Here is an 18043-nt window from a genome sequence, read left to right as displayed (position 1 = left end):
TCCTACAGAAAGTCTAAACTCCTAGAAGACTCTTAGATATGGCCCTTGCCTAACTCACTAGACCCATTTCCAGTCTGAATTACTTTCAGCTCTTTGAGTATGCCAGGTGTACGCCAAGTGCCGTACTCTTTGTCTGGACATTCTTTCTCACACTAATCCCCACTCTTCCAACCTAGCAAACGACTACCTATCATCTGTCCTCCAGGTTTGAGCTCAGATGCCCTAGTCTCTGGGAAGCCTAGCTGGCTTAGGCACCCTCCCACAACCGTGTCTCATTCATCACTACATTCTCAGCAGCAACACAGGACCTTAAGTTACATTTGTATTGACTGAAGGAAAGAAGAAAGCCAAAGACATAAAGATAGTTTCCAAGAGCGTGTATTACACAGGACTGAGTGCAAGAAATGGCAAACAACCTCTATGTTTGCTTTAAAAGCTCATCGGGTGCCAATGCCAAGTCCTGATGCTTCTGAGGGCTCCCTGGGTCTCGGCCCTTCTGGAGCAGGCTGGGCCCAGGCTCCTGGGTGAGGGGGCAGCTTTTGCATGGAATGTCCTGCCTCCTGTCACCTGAGGCATCAGGCACTTTGGTGATACCCGGGGCTGGCTCCTCTTCCTCTCTTTGTGTACACTCAGGCTCCCATAGCCAGCTCTGGCTGGGAACCTCACAAGGTAGATGGGCCAGCCCAGGGGCACTGGGTGGCCATGACTTCCCCTCCTGTCGGGGAGACAAGTTTGCAGGGTGGACTGGAGTTGTAGTTTCCAAATCCTGAGAGCTGGCCAGCCTATCTTCCATTGTTGCCTTTCTGGTTGGGGATGCCCTGTCAGGGTCTTCAGCAATGAATTTCCAGGACCACAGGCCCAGCTCTCCGGAGGTGGAGGCAGTGGAGCAACTGGCGGGGATGAGTCCTGAAGAGCTCGGACAAAGTGCTGTTAGTGCCTGGGTGTGGAGGTGCTGGGCCTTCCAGCAGCCTTCAGGGGGGATGGGGTCTGTGGGTCCAGCCCTACCCAGGTTGGGAGCTGATGACGAGGAGCTGGCAGCCTCTTCAAAGGCTTGTAGGATCCCAAGCCTCTTCTGGGGGACACTAGGGCCTTCCGTTCTGGGAGATCCCAGTGTGACCCCTGTCAATAGGCCTGGGACCACCGGGCCCTGGCTCCTGGGATCCCTGGGCAAGAAGGCGTCCTCTTCCTCACCCTCTCCTGCTCCTGCTCCTGTGAGGAGTGGATCCTGGCCCACTTCTGGGTTAGGTACCAAGCTTGGCTCCTGTACACCTTGGCTGTTCTCAGGCCCCTCATCAGTGTCATCTTCTGAAGAGTCAACCTCCCGGATGGCTTCCTGCTTCTGCAGCGACTCTCGCCGTTCAGCCCGGTCCTGGCGGAGGGTTCCTAGGGCCCGTGAGGGAGCAGCCTGCAGCACCCCTTTCCCTGGCAGCGCCCCCTTACCAGACAGCACACTCCTGGTCCCAACTACCTCCAGAGGGCTGACTTCCCTGGGTGGCAATTCCTTCTTTAGCTCAGGGTAGGGCAGGTCGAGACTATGTTTTCGAGAAGTGGCTAGCTTCTTCTCGGAAGCAGCAAGTGCAGCCGCCAGTTTCTCAGCTGACTGCACCCTCTTAAGTAGTGGTGAGCGGGGTGACTCCGCACTCCTGGGTCGTGAGAGTTGCCGGCCTAGGGGAGGCGACACGTGAAGCTTGGTAGGGAAGGCCTGGGCTCCGTGGCCAGACAGGGGTGATGGGGAACGCTGGGGTGAAGCTGCTGGTGGCGGAGAAGGGGTGTGGGCCAGTGGTGACAGTGGGATGCTGCCTGCTGACTTGCGCCGTGGAGAGCGGTACTGGCGTTGGAGCTTGGGCGCCAAACCGTGGAGGGAGCTGGGCCGTGTGTGCCCAGAGCCGGCTGGAGAACTGGGCACGCTGGAGCTGGGGGAGCTGCTCTGTGATGAATTTCCCCCCACTTTACACAGACAGACAGACAAACAGAGACACACACACACAGAGGCAGAGCAGTTAGCTCTTGGAAGTGACTGAGGGGCAAAACAGGGCTTAGGCCTGGAATGTCCCAGGATCATCAAGGTTACTCCACCAGTGAACCAGAGCCCAGGCTACAGAAATGAAGTCACCCTCCACCTCTGTCACCTCCTCCCCAAGACTGCCAGATCTTAAGGGGGTGGGTTGGATGAGAGCTTCAGAGTGGGATGAGCGGGAAGCACAGAGGGCCCAGGACTCTGCTACCTCCCAGGGGCTGTCTCTGCAACCAGCCCTTCATACCTGAATGCACAGCTTCAGGGGTCACCCTGTAGCCCTGAGTGGGAGATCGGGGAGAAAGGCTGTGGCTGTGTGTGGGAGAACCTGGCCCACTCTCCCCTGATGACAAAGAGCGGTTAAGGGAAGAAAGGCTGCGGCTGGTGTGGAGTAGGGATGCCTGCTTCGTGATCTTCCGGAACAGGGAGCTCCTTTTTCTGCTGCAGAGACAGGGGTCAGAGGCTGTCTGAGTTGGTGCCCAGTGCACAGCACACACTGGGCCAAGGGCCAGGGTCCCCAGCACACACTAGCACCTAGGTGGCTGAGAGCAGATCCCCTGGGCTAAGTCTGGCTCACCTTTCTTGCCCATCCTTGCCCCGGCTCCGCTTGCTCCTTCGGGCCATCTTGGCCTTGTAGCTGTCCTTCCGAGCTGGCCCCACTTTAATGGATGTGTTCTCCAGGGGAGTTGTTGAAATAGACACCTTGTTTCCACTCTGGGGATCAGAGCATGAGCCTAGGCTAAGGCCGTGGCTGTGTTCCTGCCCCTGCCCCTGCCCCTCCCCCTCCCGCTGAGTACGGCTGTCCCACGGCTTGAGCTTCTGCCCCTGCATCACCACGTCTGAGCCAGGGACCACCTTCCTTCTTCACAGATTAGGAAATGGCTCCACTGGAGCCCAAGTAGTTTGGGGTTGGGAAGATAGAGAAGAGGCTCACATGCCCTGTCCTCCAGTCCTACCCACAGCTCAGCAGGATCCCTGCCTTGGTCAATGAGGGTGTCGCCTTCCAGTGAAAACCCTTTGCTATGTCCACGCCCAAGTTCCGTGTGTATGTGCATCTGTCCTCAGTGTCAGGTATGTGTGCGCCCAACTCTCCCACTCCCCCATGGCCAGTCACAGACTCATAAGGCTGGAGTCATTCAGGGACCGCAGCAGGCGGCACACCCAGCACTGACCTTCAGGATCAGCTCCACCACCTCTGTATGCACCAGCCCGTGCACAGGCTCCCCGTTGACGTGTGTGATGAGGTCCCCCTGACGGAGCCCCGCCTCACTGGCTGGACCTCCGTCCTCCACGTGCTGTCCCGGGGAGAGAACAGTCCTCAGCCTGGAGCCTGAGCATGAAGGGTGGGGCCTAGCTCTGCTCATCGAGCTGAGACTCCTACCCCCCACTCTTTGACCCCTGAGGGTAATGTGGGCGTGGACAGAAGCAGGGACAGACAGGCCCTAGCAAGGGGAAGGAAGAAGAGTGATGAAGCTGGGAGACAACAGGTCTGGATGGTCAGACGTACCCACACCATGTGGTGCACGGTGTAGACGTCTGAGTCACCCATGTAGACACGGATGGCCCGCAGGGTGAAGCCATACTTCTTGCCGGCGCGGTGGATGATGATGGGGGGCCTTGAGCTGCTGAGGGCTGGCAGGAAGTCCCTGCTTGGAGAAGAGTCCCTGGACGATGGGTTGGATGACTGGGAATGCGGGGACATGGGGCTGGCCAGTGGAGAGCAGGTGTGGTGCTCTGGAGAAGGAGAAGCCGGGACTTAGTGCGTCCATGCTCAAGCCCGGCCCCTGTCTGGGCTGTTGATCCCACACAGCTCCAGTCACAGAGCCTGCCCCCAGCCAGGTATGTCTTCCCCGCAACCTCTGAGCAGCAAAGCGCCTTCGTGTGCCCAGACCCTCGCAGACCCCAGGAGGTGACGGGCTCGCATTTACTGAGTGCTTACTTATATGCATTAGGGACCACAGAAGCTCTTCATACATACTTGAACGTCACAATTACCCTATGAGTTACCATCATTAACATCCACATTTTTTGATGAGGAACTTGAGGCTCAGAGGGGTTAAGCACCTTCTTCAAGATCAAGAGCCCTTCAGTGATGGAACCAGGATCTGCATGAGCCTCTGCCTCAGAGCCTGCGCTCATTACACGGTGCTATCTGCCTTCTGGAACACGCACACCCCCCCCAGACCAACGCACACCTTCAGAGACCCCTGCTCTCTTAACAAAGGGGCCACAGTGACACACAGCCTCTCGGATCCCTGCTCCTCGACACACAGAACACAGACACACCTGCTGGGTGCACACCCCAGCCACGGGCCCACAGAGGTTCCAAGGCCCTTCCTATGAGTTTTATCTTCACCCCCCGGGGGCCTCACCCGCAGGAATGAGGAGGGACAGGGCTGTGGCTGAGGCGGACTTGATCACTTTGTTGATGGGGCGAGCAGTGCGCTTTTCTATAGAGTCCCCAGAGAGCAGCCGGTGGCGGGCCCTGCGCACCGCCAGGTCGCTGATGGCCTTGGCTGTGGCTCCCTCAGCCCGCTGTGGGGTCCCGCGGCCTCCTCGAGTCTCCATGGCTGTGGACCAAGTGACCAGTGAGACCTGCAGTGCAGCGGAGCCTCCCCTCCTGGCCCCCTGCCGCATCCCCAGCCCAGGCCCTCTGGCCACCCGCTGGGCCACACCTGGACTGGAAGCGCTGCTCTGGCCAAGAGGCTCCTCATCCAGCTTCAGCCGCCGTTCCGCTGGCCGTTCAGGGGAAGGCCCGGATCCCCCCTCTGCAGACGGGGGTGTCAGGAGCCAGGCACCCTCCTGCTGCTGCCTCCGAGGGGGGCCGCCAGCCTCCTCAGTGCCCTCAGGGAAGCGAGGCACGTCCAGGAGGCCCGAGCAGTGGCGGCGCACTGTGAGGGGAGGGCTGGAGTCGCTCTCTGTGTGGGATGACTCAGACACTGACAGCCGCTTCCGTAATCTGTGAGACACAAGGCCTAGGGTGAGGTGGCCCCAGCGGCCTCCCTCCTCCAGCCCAGGCTTCCTCTGGGGCTCGTGTCACAGAACCTCTCTTCAGGAGCCATCTTCTCGAAGGCCCCTCACCACACCACATGCCTCCCCACCATCCGTGACCACCAGCGGATGGCTGTGCTGCCCACCCCTGGGCGAGCTCTGGGTGCTCACATCTCAGGGGAGCCGATCACCCAGCTCCGCTCTCGGCCCCTCAGCCCTGCCAGGCCGTCCGAGCGGTCCTCCTTCTCCTCGCTCAGGCTGCGCTTGGTGGGGGGCGGCATCCGGCGCTCCTCGAGCAGCGAGAGCCTCTCCATGCTGCTGTACACCTGTGGGCACAGGAGACCTGCCGGGACGCCCAACGACCACACCTCCCAAGGAGCGAAGAGGATTCTCAGCGCCTGAAGCCCAGGAATTCGAGCCAGTTCTCCTCTTCCCTCCCCCATATATACCAGATGAGTATTCGAGGAAACAGCTATTCCACTGGTCTGACCTGGCCGCACCCTGGCATCTCATATGTCAGGGCCCTGAGCAGATCTAGAGGCATCTGTCACATGCAGGCCCAGACCTTGCCCGCTCTTTTCCCAGAGATAGCCCATCCCCTCCTCCCCAGGTGTGCCCCAGGGATGTCCCTCAATAGGTCCTCTTCTCCCAGTTCTCCAGTCTGGGCCCACCACAGTCGCACCTTGCTGAACCTTGGAGAGCAGGAAGAGAACTGGCGAATCTCAAGGTAGCCATCCTCACTCACTTCCTCCTCGTCCTCTGAGTCTATGTGGTGGTATCGCTCCGAGCGGGCTGGGACACACAGAACAGTGCCTTTCAGAGGCCATGGTGGTGGCCTCCTTTAACCCTATCGGATCTCAGGAGGGCCTGGAGAAGTTGCTCCTGATACCAAGTTCACGGTGCACAGGTGTTTCTGGGCACACAGGTAGGATCCCTGCTCCTCCCCGTCCCACCAGTGGCCTTACTGTCAAAGTAGCTGGTATCATCCTCTGACTCCAGCTGAGGAATAAATTCCGCCTTCTGACGAAGCAGTCCTGTCCAGTCCAGACCAATAAAGAACGGATGCTGCTTCACCTCATAGGCACTGCCTGTGGACAGGGATGGCGTGGGCAAGGGGCTGGGGTGAGCTGTGTGGAGTCCAGGTCAGCACGTCCGGTGAGAACCTAGGCCTCGAAAGGCTGGGCCTGGAGGCCTCAGCTCCAGCACCTTCCTCTTCCGCCCACAGGGAGCAGGGCAGAGGTTCAGGATCCAGGGGCACCGCCCACACCTGAAGCCTGAACCTCCCAGTTATATGGAATCAGCCCTACTCCTCCAAGTGCTGAGAAAGGTTAGTGGGGCCTGTCCCACCTGTACCCAGTCTCTCCAGAGGGTTCTGGTGGAGCAGTTTTGAGGTGAGATCCTGGGCGTCCGGTGGCAGCGCATCATCCCCCTCGGGCCACACAATCTCATCTGAAGAGTCATTGGGTGTGACAAGGAAAGGAGTGGGTTAGAGGAGTCTCAGAAGTCGTGGGCAGAGTGGGGAGATGGAGAAGAGGGTCCTGTGATACGATACGTGTGGGGAGACATAAAGGGCCCAGCCCAGAGCCCTGAAAGCCTTGCCTGGGACCCACTGCCTTTAAGTTGTACAGGTTCCTGTCCTTCTAGGGGAGCCTCCCACATCCTAGACCACGGCTTGCTCTTTGGTCCAGGGTGGCCACTGCAAAGCAGTGGTCTGATCTCCAGCTCACCCTGCCTTTACACTCCAGACACATGTACACTCACACACACACAGAACTCACACTCACGGGGTATGCACAGACACAACACAGGTACACCCATGCACTCATGTGGGACCAGGCACACAATCAGAACAAGCGCTAGGTGACACACAGAGTCTGCATGTGCACATATCTGAGCATACCAAACACACACACATGAACACAGAACAAGAACTCGTAAGCCTCGCAGATGCATGCGTAAGTCATATCTGTGGATCCAGATTCTGTCCCCTTGGTGGGCCAGGGGGATGGTACCTACCACTGATCACTTGCCCAAAGAGCTCCTCTGGAGTGTCTCCGAAGAAAGGGACGCAGCCCACCAGGAACTCATACAGGATTATGCCCATGGCCCACCAGTCCACTGGTTTCCCATAGCCCTGACGCAGGATCACCTCAGGGGCAATGTATTCCGGGGTCCCGCATACCTGGGCACAAAGAAGTCGGGCTGGCTCAGCATGCAGAGACAGTGCATTGGCATGGCGGCCGGAGGGGCTGGGGTACTCCCACTTCTGGAGCAGCAAGTCTCTGAATGAAGACTCAGCTCACTCTGGTTAATGAGCAGGAGCAATAGGAGCCCCAGCGTACCAGGGGTGGAGCTGTTGGTGGGGTGAGTTTATATATTTTCCTAATTAACCGAACCATCTAGTTCTAGCCTGGAACCACCACTCCTTTTTGGCATGTGGTACCCACAATTGGTCTCTGCCCTTCAGCCTCCAGAGAACAGACACTGCAGTCATATGACTCCTACAGGGACTTGTGAACATTCATAACCTGTAATGTCAAATCAGGAAACGCCCCGCGGCTACTCTCAGGATGCAGCCCAGTGGAAACTTGGAGCTGTGTTCCATGGACACAGGCGCCAGGAGAGCTTTGCTCTTTACTGAGGCTAGAAGTCTCAGGACTGACCTCTTATCAGTCTCTGAGAGTGTCAATGGTTATGTGACCTATCTTCTTCAAACCCTGAGGTGGAAGATGATTTTGGATTTTATATCCATGTGATTCTCATGGGCCACCTTATTTTCCAAATGTGCTGCCTATCTCAATGGCTCCCTGGAACCAAAAGGTGGAAAAGACAGGAGCTCTCAGTCTTAACATCTAGCTGCAAGGTAAGCATGTGGCCTTCAGTCCTTACTCTGAGGCCTGGATTCAACCCCCAAGGTCTCAAGCATCCTTCTTATTACCTGCTTGTCCAGGAACTCGCGAGTGTCCTTTTCAATGTGGCCCTCGTACAAGTTTGTGGTCAGACTCATGAGGCCGATTTTAGAAAGGCCGAAGTCAGTGAGCTTGATGTGCCCCATGGATGTGATCAGCAGGCTGGGAAACCAGAGAAACAAAAGTCTGAAGTTACTTCCTGGCCTTCCGAGATGGCTGGTTTTAGTACATGCCCAATTTTCCCACTCAGGCGTCTACTGTGGGACATAAGCAGGACAGCTTCATCAGGGAGACAGGCAGCTGTGAAAGAATAAATAGCTCTGGTCGTATGAGCACTGTACTCTGCACAAGCAGCTAACCTGCCTTTTGCCCATTCCCCCAATTCACTTTTGTTTACGGCCCTCAACTGTATTCTACGCTGAGGGCAAGTATCAGCCAGCTGAGAAACAGACTTTCTTCCACCAGCGATCAGCCTCACCCTAAGGCTCCAGCCATTCCCAGTCTCCTCTCCTGACCTCAGTGGCTCACAACACCCGAGTCAGGGAGAGGGCAAAGGGGCACAATGATCTCATTCCACGTCCACGGCTAGTTTTAGGAGGGCTGGTTGGGAGGAACTAGAAGTAAGATCTCACAGAGAACTGTCTCTTCCTCTTCACACACTCTGCCTGAGCCATTTTGTGCCAAAGGCTTCACCCTACTACCCCTTTACTCCCAAATCTGTATCTCTGGCCCTGACTTTTTTTTTTTTTTTTTTGGCCCTGACTTCTTTCATGAGCTCCATGCCTAAAAACTGCCCAGATGTCCTACAGGCACACGAACTCAACCTGTCCAAAACAAGGTCATGCCTCCTAACTGGTCCTCTTCTCAGTGAAAAGCAGTAGTTTCTGTTACCTACTGAGCTCTGTGGTAAGTGCTTTAGCAATTATTTATCAAAATATTCTGGCTCATGAAAGGTCTTACAGAGTAACTAACACAACAAAGGTAGGTATTATTATCCCCAAAAGGAGGAACACAAGGCTCAGAGAGGTTTAGTTAACAGACCCGGAGTTCAGAGAGTTAACGAGCTCTATGAACTTAGGTCTGTCTAATGTCAAAGCTGCTTTCCACTACAGAGGCTTACCACCACCAGCACCAAGGTGGAAAGCTGGAAGATATCCCAGACTCCTGCTCTCTCACCCCAGCCTTATCATTTCCTTTCCACTTCCCAACGCTATCCCTCTCTTCTCCATCCTGACTCTGTTCCAGTGCAGGCACTGTTGTTTTGGGCCTAGACTACTGCCATGGTCTCATCACCTCTTTCCATGGGCAGTGATCTTCCTAAACTTAAATCAGAGTCTGAGTGTGACACTGTCACCCTGTGGTTAACAGGCCCTTCAGAGACTCTCTAGGACCCTTTAAAATTAAACCCAAACTTAGCAAAAGGCCCCTTGATGATCCAATCCCTGCCCCTCTCTCTACCTTCCTCTCTTACTACTCTGACCAACTAACAATCTCAGCTTCAGCCATACTGCACTCTTTGTAGTTCCTGAATGGGACCCGTCCCCACACCTGTGCGTGCCTTTGCAAATCCTGCTCCCCAGCTCGAGAAACCTCCTCCCACCTTCGCCCACCTGACTAATACCTTCTAAGAAGCAGCCTATACAAAGATATTTCTGCCACCCACACTAGCTTTAAGCTCTACAGGCCAGGGACTAGAATACAGTGCTTGGCACAGAGCAGGTGTCAGTAAATGTCAGGACACTTGCTTAGCCATCCACTACATGTGTGGATCCTTTTGTTCCTGCTTGGTTTCTTGAGTGGAGCTCCTCAGTGATTCTTTGATGTCACCAAAGCCTTACGGTGCCCCTGCCAGACCTTGCTGGCAATGTTCTTTGCATTTGGGGTAGTCAGGGGCTAGAGTACCAAGCCTAGATGGACACCCACATGAGCAGTGTTTCCTAGCAGCCATTTGGGATAGATTCAAACGTGCTGCGTCTGCGTTCATTTATCTAGAGACCCAAGAGGGACACCCTAAACAAGGGACTGGGAGAGTGGGCATACTTGTCAGGCTTGAGGTCACGGTGCACGATGCCATAGTTGTGTAAGTACTCCAGGGCTAGCACAGTTTCCGCAAAGTACAGGCGCACCATATCCACAGGCAGGGCCCCGATGTTCTTCAGCAGAGTGGCACAGTCTCCTCCTGCAACAAGCCCAGGCCACCATGAAGGATGGGTCCAGTGCCCTGCTCTAGATGGTCTCAGAGGCCCCAGAGTAGATAGTGTCACAGAATACCCTGGTGCCAGAGACTGTGATTCTAACCCCTCTGCTGCTGGCATGGGTGGGAGAGTGTGGAGGGGAGCAGGAGGTAAGACGAGTCGGCCAGTGGCTGTCAAGGCCATCGTTCAGGACAAAGAGGGAAGGAACCCAGGCCTCTAGGCCTGTAAGCTGACTCGTTGGGACAGGACTAAGTTATTTTAGGATGAGACTTCAGCATTTGTCCATTTATTTCCTTCCTGTTGGCTCTCCTTTAGTTTTCGAGTAAAGTAACACTGTAAACTCCCAGCACCTACCCAAAGAATGAAAAGCGGAGTTTTGTTCAGCTTCAACTTCAAGACTTAGGCAAAATATCTTTGGAAGCTGTACGCAGCCCTGACGAAGGGAGAGGGAAGGCCACTGGCAAAGCGGCTGCCCCCTCCAGAGCTGTGCCCCATGATGCTCTCCTACACCATCCCCAGAGCATTTTGTGGGGTCCTAAGGGGCATCCCCTTCAAAAACCATCCGCAAGGGCAGTGGCTTTCCTCTCCTCTGAGGGCCCAGATGCAATCCTCCCAGCATCCGGCCCTGGGCTTTGGTGGCTCTGCTACCCCCTTTGCTCCTGCCAGGTGCCAGCAGGTCTGCCAGGCTGTGCAGGCTTTGTAGCTGTGGGGCTGATACATCCTGTCCCGACATGGGCAGCCTCATGGCAGCTACTGCTCCAGAAGCCTCTCCCTGGGAGGGGCACGACACCTTGTGCCCACCATGGCCAAATGGTCTCTGAGATCCTAAGGCAGAAACCAAGGCCAAAGAGAGGTTGGGAAGCTGGGCCCTGAAACTTCACGCCTACACAAGCTGTTGGTCCCTGCTCAGGTCTGTCTCAGATTATGCCGTGGCCCCCAAGCCAGGCCACCTTTTCCCCAGTACCTTCAACATACTCCATCACCATGCACAGGTGGCGCTTGGTCTCAAAGGAGCAGAACATGCTGACCACAAAGGGGTTCTCAGCAAAAGTCAGTATGTCACGCTCCACAAAGGCTTGCTGGATCTGGTTCCGTAGGATCAGGTTCTGCTTGTTGATCTTCTTCACGGCAAAGCGCTGCCGGGTGGACTTGTGCCGCACCAGGAATACGGCCCTGGAAACAAAGCCCATCCGTACCCCACGGCCCTCAGCCCCTGAGCTGTGCTCTCCTCCACTGCGAGCTTGGGTGGTCAAACTGCTTCCTCTCACACCTTATCAATGCACAGAACAAAGGAGCAGGGGGCGCTTATCAATGAGAAGGATCTGAGCACCTGCCCAGGGAGCTCTTCAATTTCCTGATATACCAAGACCTGAGGACACAGCTCAACCCCTCCTCAGAGCTCAGTGAGAGCAGAAGTGCCGCCAAGAGGAGAGGGACTCTTTCCTGGGAAAGGAACCACACTCAGGTATCAGAGGAAACTGGGCTCTTGCCTCTCCTGGAGGCTTCGGGGAGGGACAGGTCCATCCTGAGGCATCTGGTGCTCAGAGGATTAGGCATCATTCACTTCCGGAAGGAAGAGCCCCAGGGCTGACTTAGCTCCAGTCCCGGCCACACCCTGACCCCTGCCTTTACCCATAGGCGCCATTGCTGATGAGCTTAATGGTTTCGAAGTCCTCTTCAGAGGGTGTCTTTTTAGATGTCAGAGATGCTCCACGGCCCTGGAAGACATGGGAAAGGGCAGGAGCCAGGAATGCTTCTCTCAGAGCTCACATTTGGGGGGAAGCTGTGGCCCCAGCATCTGCTCAGCTCTTAGCCCTGCCGTGGCCTCCTGCCCATTCTTCCCCAGGAACTGAATGACCTCTCAGACAGTGTAAGCGATCACCCACTCCGCCATCCCTCCTTCAGACAGTCTCTTAGAGAGAATTCACAGCCCTTTGCTTCACAGGGCCCCGGGTCCAGGATTGAGGCAGGAGCTCAGGGTCTTTACCTCGACTGAATCATCTGTCTCTGGAGTGTCAGGACTGTCATAGCTGCTCAACTGGGCCATTTCTAGAAACAAAGCAAGGACACAAGAGAAAAGCGTGCGTGGCAATGTCAAGGCATCTCAGCAGTCCATTCACATCACACGACAGATGCATGTAGGGAAGGCAGTAATGCTTCCTGCATCAGGCTGGGAGGCGGTCCTGTGGCTCTATCCTTAGTGCAGTCACAGCTTTTAGACTTGTTTGTCAAATAATATTGCCACCCCTATTTCTAGAAGTCCAGTACCATTCAAAAGGCCTGGCAAATTCTACAAAGCTTCCCTCAAACTTGGGACAATGCCTGAAAACAGGGCCCAAAGCTGGGCTGTCTGATAGCTGGCCCCCATCCTGCTGGTCAAGACTCTGCTTTGCCAGATGAGGTTGGGAAGCAGGAAAGGCAGGAGTGGGACGACTAGAGACTAGGGATTCGGAAACCCATGGTTCAGGAGGGGCTCAGTGTGAAGGCCCAGAGAATGGCATTATCTTCTGAAGCCCTGAGTTGGGACCACCCCAAAGACACAGGAGGACTTGTGAGGTGGCAGCAGGAGAGGCAAGCATGCAGAGGAGGTGACCATTTTTGAAAATGTGATTGTGGCCCTCTGTGATGACCTTTTGATCTTAGGCTCTAAATCCAACTCAGGTGGGCCCAAGGCAATCCAGCTTGGGTTATATAAGGCAGATGTGGACAATCCTGAAGGAGGGGCTGTTTTATGACAGAGAACACAGAGTTTTTCCTATAGCCCTCGGGCCTCTGATGCTGTGTTGTGTCCCTGTCCAACTAAGCTTCTTCTCCAAGTGGCTTCCCTGCTGTTAGAGCTTGTAGGCTGTGTGGCCTCTTTGCAGCCACCAGGCCGCATGCTCACCCTCTAGGGGATCCCGTGTGAGGCCCAGTTGGCTAACGATGTAGCGGGGAATGTCACATTTAATCCCTTGTCCCTCTTTGGCGTGGCCCTCAGCTGCTTCTAACAGGTGGTAGAACTCTTCAGGGTCAAACTCCTGTACCGGGGAGAGAGGTAGTCAGTGGTGAGGGCTACAAAAGCAGGCTGCTGGTCTCTTTGGTTTTACGGCATATACCCAGAGTAGGATGACAGGAAGACTTCCTCTTTGTGATGGACACCCTACCCCGGAATCCCAAGAAACATCATGATTCAGGAACCAATGGGGACAAAGCTGTCTTACAGGTCACCTCCAGATTGGACATCCTAAGCGTTTGCTGTCTTTACAGCAATAAGAACCAGAGCATTTGGTTTCCAGAGAGCTCTGCCTATTCGCCTGGTCCAAAGCCTTGTGCCAGCCAGACACGGCACTGTCAGGTGTGTTCCCACACCCAGTGAAGAGGGGCAGTCCTGGCACACCTTCAATCACGCTTCACAGCCCTGGCGGTGCACACACATGCCTTCAGACATCAACTGAGCAAACCCCTGTGTGCTGGGGGCTGGAGAGCCTTGTGGACACAGCACAGAAGTCCTTGTCTGCCTGGAGCACATAATAACGAGGGCCCCATTGACTGAGTGCCTACTAAGTGCCAGTATGGGCTAAACCCTGGAGACACCTCTGTGACCTTGGTGAGGAAATCAAGGCTCACAGAGATGCACGGACTTGACCATGACCACAGAGGTAGGAAGAAAGAGAAAATCAGCACGCAAACCCAGGCCTAACTCCAAGCCCCTGTTTAACCACGGACTTCACATCCTTGAGGGAGAGGCCTCTGTTCACCACGACCCCAGCCTCCACTGCTTTCTTTACCTCTGGTCTCACGGGTTTGGAGAACTCTACCACTACCTATGTGGATACAATCTAACCCAGACTGGAAGTCCTTTTACCTTCTTCTTCATCCTCAGTCCCTGTCTAGTCAGAATGTCTACTTCAGAAACCCGCCTCTACCCAACTCTTCTGCTCTGTCCTCCCACCACTGTCCTAGTTCTGGGCGCTCCTCTCCGTCACATGAACGGCTTTAAGTGCCTCTGCCAGGCTGTCCCTGGCTCATCCTGCCTTCTCTTCCAATTCACTATCCATGTTGCAGCCAGCGTCATCTTTCTTAGGAGTAAATCTGATGGAGTGTTACTCAGAAGTAAATAGGAACCAATTACTGATACATGCAATAACATGTATGACTCTCAAAAACATTATGCTGAGTGAAAGAAGTCAGAACATACTATATGATTTAATTTATATGAAACTGTACAAAAGGCAAACTTATCCATAGTGAAAGAGCAGATAAGTGGTTGCCTGGAGTGGGAGGTAAGATGGCCAGGGGAAAGGGACTGATTGCAAAGGAGCACAAGGGAATTTTCTAAGACGGGAGAAATGTTTTCCATCTTAACTGTGGCAGTGATTAGACAGGTGTATATTTGTTAAAACTCATTGAACTGTATACTCAAATGGGATATATTTGATTGTATGTAAATTATACCTCTATAAAATTAGTTTAAAAAAGTAAATCTGACCATGTCATATTCTTACCTAAACTTTCTGATGGCTCCAAGTAGCTTTAAGGATAAATGCAAACTCCGGAGCCAAGAACCCAACACTCTCCATGGTCCTGTCATGGCCTACCTCCCAGTTTATCCCTCACCAACACTTCGGACACACCCTGTACTCCATCAAATGCCTTTTCTGATGGCTCTCCCCTGGCAAACTCATAATTATCCTGCAAGTAGCTGACTAAGCTTCACATTTCCCAGGGAGCCTTCACTGAATGTCCATCTCTGTTCATCCCAAGGAGGACTAGAGCACTTCCTTCCCCATGTCCCCGTTGCACCTTGTACTTCCCTTGGCTGCAAACTTCTTCCAGTATCATAATTATTATTTGCATGTCTCCATGCCTCATACTTAAGGCACTAAAAGACGAAATCTAACTCTACTGCAGAGGAGGCATCGTAGGATCAGGGACCCTGCTTTACTTACGCCTGTATCTCCAGTGTCTAGAATGACGTAGGTACTCAGTAGTGTCACTGAATGATCAAATGAAGGGTGGACTCAACTTGTGCAAACGAAACTGGCCTGTGCTCCTCACCCCCAGGGTCCCTATTGACCTGGGGCCTGCTCAGTGTGGGCTGGGCAGATGAGCACCCCTCCCTGCCACACTTCTCAGGAGCAACCACTTTTCCTCACAGGGACTTGCTTGCGTGTCATATTTAAACAAGGATTTCAGCAGCAGAAATGGCAGTGGGTACCCCCACAGTTCTGCTGTTAGCAGAATACTTCCTCTACAGCCCCCGTTCCCTCCCCTCCAGCCACCCACCCCCCCCAACCTCCCGAGAGCCCACTCACCAGGCATTCCAGGAGACGAGCAGGGCGGGCAATGACAATCATCAGTTTTTTCACCAGCTGCATCACAAAAGCCACTTCTGAACTCTCTGAGCGCTCATGAGCCTGTAGAGAAGACAAAGGATACTTAAGCAATCCACCGGCCCAACATGGCTGAGTGAAGCAGGACTGGGCTGGGCAGAGCCTACTCTGCCAGAGGGTACAGAGGGTGTACCCTCTGTAGTACAGAGGGTGCTGCAAAGTAAAGACCTTAGAGAGGGCCAGTGGGCCGTGATGAGGGGGGACAGGCTGCTCACCAGGAACCACATGAGCTGAGGAACACTACATGACGCCGAGGAATGTCACAAAGACACGCAGCTTTAATGCTGCTCCATCCAGCAGGCTTCACTTACCCTCCAGACCCCAGCTCAAGATGTAACTCCCAATGGAGCCTTCACTGATGCTCACTTTCCACCACAGACAGACTGTAAGGAATAGAAAGACCTCAAAGCAGGAGAGTGATGTGACCAGAAGGGATTTTAGAGAGATCTCTTTGGCTGTAGTGTGGATGGTGCACTAAGGAGGGCAAGCCTAAGAGCAGGGAAACCCACCAGCAGGCTACTGCAACAGTGCAGATGAAAAAGGCATAATAAGCCAAGGCAGTAAGAATGGAGGGAAATGGACAGACTGGGCCATCTCCGAGCAGCCCTGAGGGGTGGAAGAGGCAGGAACAGATGGGAAGTACAACGACAATTTTACGGAAATTCCATTGAACCCATAAATGAAATAGACAGTATAAAAAAATACACAGTTTAGGTGAGGATAGGTAGAGAACATATTCCCTTTGGTTTTAAAGAGAAAGCAGGTAGGTGGAAAAGTTCTGCTTTGGACTTGGAAAGGTTGAGGTACCTATACTAGATACTTTCGTAGGCATTGGCTCAGCCCCAGAGACTCTCCCTTCTTGGAAACTGCTCTGACTCCTGGAGCCACATTTGTCTGGTGTGGCTGCACTTTCCCTCCCACCTCCGATAGCTGACCAGAGTGGACTACTTTCCTAGGAACTTACTTTTTTTTATTTTTTTTTAATTTTTGGCCGTACCATGCAGCATGCAAGATCTTTGTTCCCTGACCAGGGACTGAACCCATGCCCCCTGCACTGGGAGCACGGACTCTTAACCACTGGACTACCAGTGAAGTCCCCCCACCCCGCTTTTTCTTTTACATTTTTTTTTTCCCCTAGGAACTTAAAAATGGGTGGAACGACAACCATTAATATCAGCATGACAGAACTGTATAATTCGCTCTTGGGTGAAAAGGATGACCATACCTACCAAAGAGAGAGAAACAGAGCTGAGAGAAGGAAGACGAATGGTTCCTGGGCTTTCCACAGGCTCTCGTTTCTGGTTCTGGTCCCTTCTTAAGGCCTGGTTGCATTCCTGTCTTCAATTCTCTAAGATACCCTTTCAATCTTTATAATTAGTTTCCCTTTCCTGCATAAACTGCTCTGAGTTGGTTGGTTCTCTACCACTTGCAACAAAGAATACTAACCGATGTGGAAAGTACGGTGGAGGAGTCCAATCAGCAGCTGGGGCCACTGATCCGGAGCTCAGAAGAACAGTGGGGAGCAAAGGCCCGTTAGCAGACGGATGACAACTGAAGACACAGGAGCTGACAGGGCCGATCAGAGAGTGAAGAAAGGAGAATGAGGAGCACGGATGCTCAGGAAGGTGCCCCTCGAAACACCAGCATTTAAGAAAACTTGTGAAGGGGCAGCAAGACCACAAGACTGGAGAGAACAGTGTCATGACAACTGGGGAGGAGAAAAGATCAAAGAGAGGTATTCACTGTGGAAACCTCTGTAGACAGGTGAAGGAAGGTGAGGACTGAGAGAGGTCACAGCATTTGGCAACCGGCCAGTTAGTTCTTTGGTGACTTTTGCCTGAAATGTTTCAGTGGAATAATGGGAAGGGAAAGTAGAAGGCAAGAGACTGAATAGTGAACAGGTTGTAAGGAAAGAAATACAAGCAAATGAAGACCATTAAAAAAAACTGGTTATGCAATGAAAAGAGAGGCTGGGCACTTGATGAAATCTTGTTCATTCTTTTAACACGCAGCTCAAATATCAACTTTGTGAAGCCTCATCTAAGTCCCCTGCCCACACACACACACACACACACACACACACACACACACACACACACGAAGAACAAGAAGTAACAGCTCCTTTTTCTATGTTTTCCTAGCTGTTTGCTCACAGCACATGGTACTAGCATGTTGTTTTATAATTAATTGTCTGTCTCTACAGGTACACTGTAGGGCCTTCTGAGTAGACAGGCTGTGTCGCCTAGCACAGGTGCCTCTTATATAGCAGATGTAAATGCTTACTGACTAAGTATTTGCAAGTGTATGATCTTAGGCTCTGGAATAAGTAACCTGGGTTTGGGTGCTAGCTCTGCTACTCAAGAAATGAGTTACCTTGGGCTAACTTGGCCCTTTTAAGGTTTGGTTTCCTCATCTGCATATTTAGAGAATAATAATAATACCTTCCTTACAATGTTGTTATGAAGATTAAATTAGACAATGTAGTGCCTAGCAAATTCATCTACCAGGGTTTCCCTGCAGACATCCTTCACTCTAGTCATGCCAAACTACTTTACCTGCAAT

At 53.4% G+C, this 18043-nt stretch overlaps 1 protein-coding gene across 5 annotated transcripts in view; it reads right to left on the bottom strand.

Annotated features, from left to right (window-relative positions):
• Window positions 1–369: 369 nt before the first annotated feature.
• Window positions 370–18043, bottom strand: part of MAST2 (microtubule associated serine/threonine kinase 2) — a 201222-nt gene continuing 183548 nt past the window's right edge. For 2 of the 5 annotated variants that reach the window (XM_079920879.1, XM_079920880.1), the window contains 19 exons: window positions 15404–15505; window positions 12994–13126; window positions 12097–12158; window positions 11742–11827; window positions 11074–11282; window positions 9955–10093; window positions 7944–8076; window positions 7022–7187; window positions 6353–6454; window positions 5971–6093; window positions 5688–5797; window positions 5177–5331; window positions 4690–4973; window positions 4387–4584; window positions 3522–3748; window positions 3187–3309; window positions 2592–2728; window positions 2262–2455; window positions 370–1947 (listed from right to left, as the gene is read on the bottom strand). In XM_079920879.1, coding sequence (XP_079777005.1) covers window positions 419–1947; window positions 2262–2455; window positions 2592–2728; window positions 3187–3309; window positions 3522–3748; window positions 4387–4584; window positions 4690–4973; window positions 5177–5331; window positions 5688–5797; window positions 5971–6093; window positions 6353–6454; window positions 7022–7187; window positions 7944–8076; window positions 9955–10093; window positions 11074–11282; window positions 11742–11827; window positions 12097–12158; window positions 12994–13126; window positions 15404–15505 — 4212 coding nt within the window. In that variant the 3' untranslated portion in view covers window positions 370–418. Of the gene's footprint in view, window positions 1948–2261; window positions 2456–2591; window positions 2729–3186; window positions 3310–3521; window positions 3749–4386; window positions 4974–5176; window positions 5332–5687; window positions 5798–5970; window positions 6094–6352; window positions 6455–7021; window positions 7188–7943; window positions 8077–9954; window positions 10094–11073; window positions 11283–11741; window positions 11828–12096; window positions 12159–12993; window positions 13127–15403; window positions 15506–18043 lie in introns of all 5 variants that reach the window. The other 3 variants (XM_079920876.1, XM_079920878.1, XM_079920877.1) reach the window with 2 other exon arrangements.

This window comes from Stenella coeruleoalba, assembly GCF_951394435.1.
Source record: "Stenella coeruleoalba genome assembly, chromosome: 1".
NCBI classification, from domain to species: domain Eukaryota; kingdom Metazoa; phylum Chordata; class Mammalia; order Artiodactyla; family Delphinidae; genus Stenella; species Stenella coeruleoalba.
The sequence above is the reverse complement of the archived record's forward strand: the minus strand, read 5'-3'. Positions and strand labels throughout refer to the sequence as shown.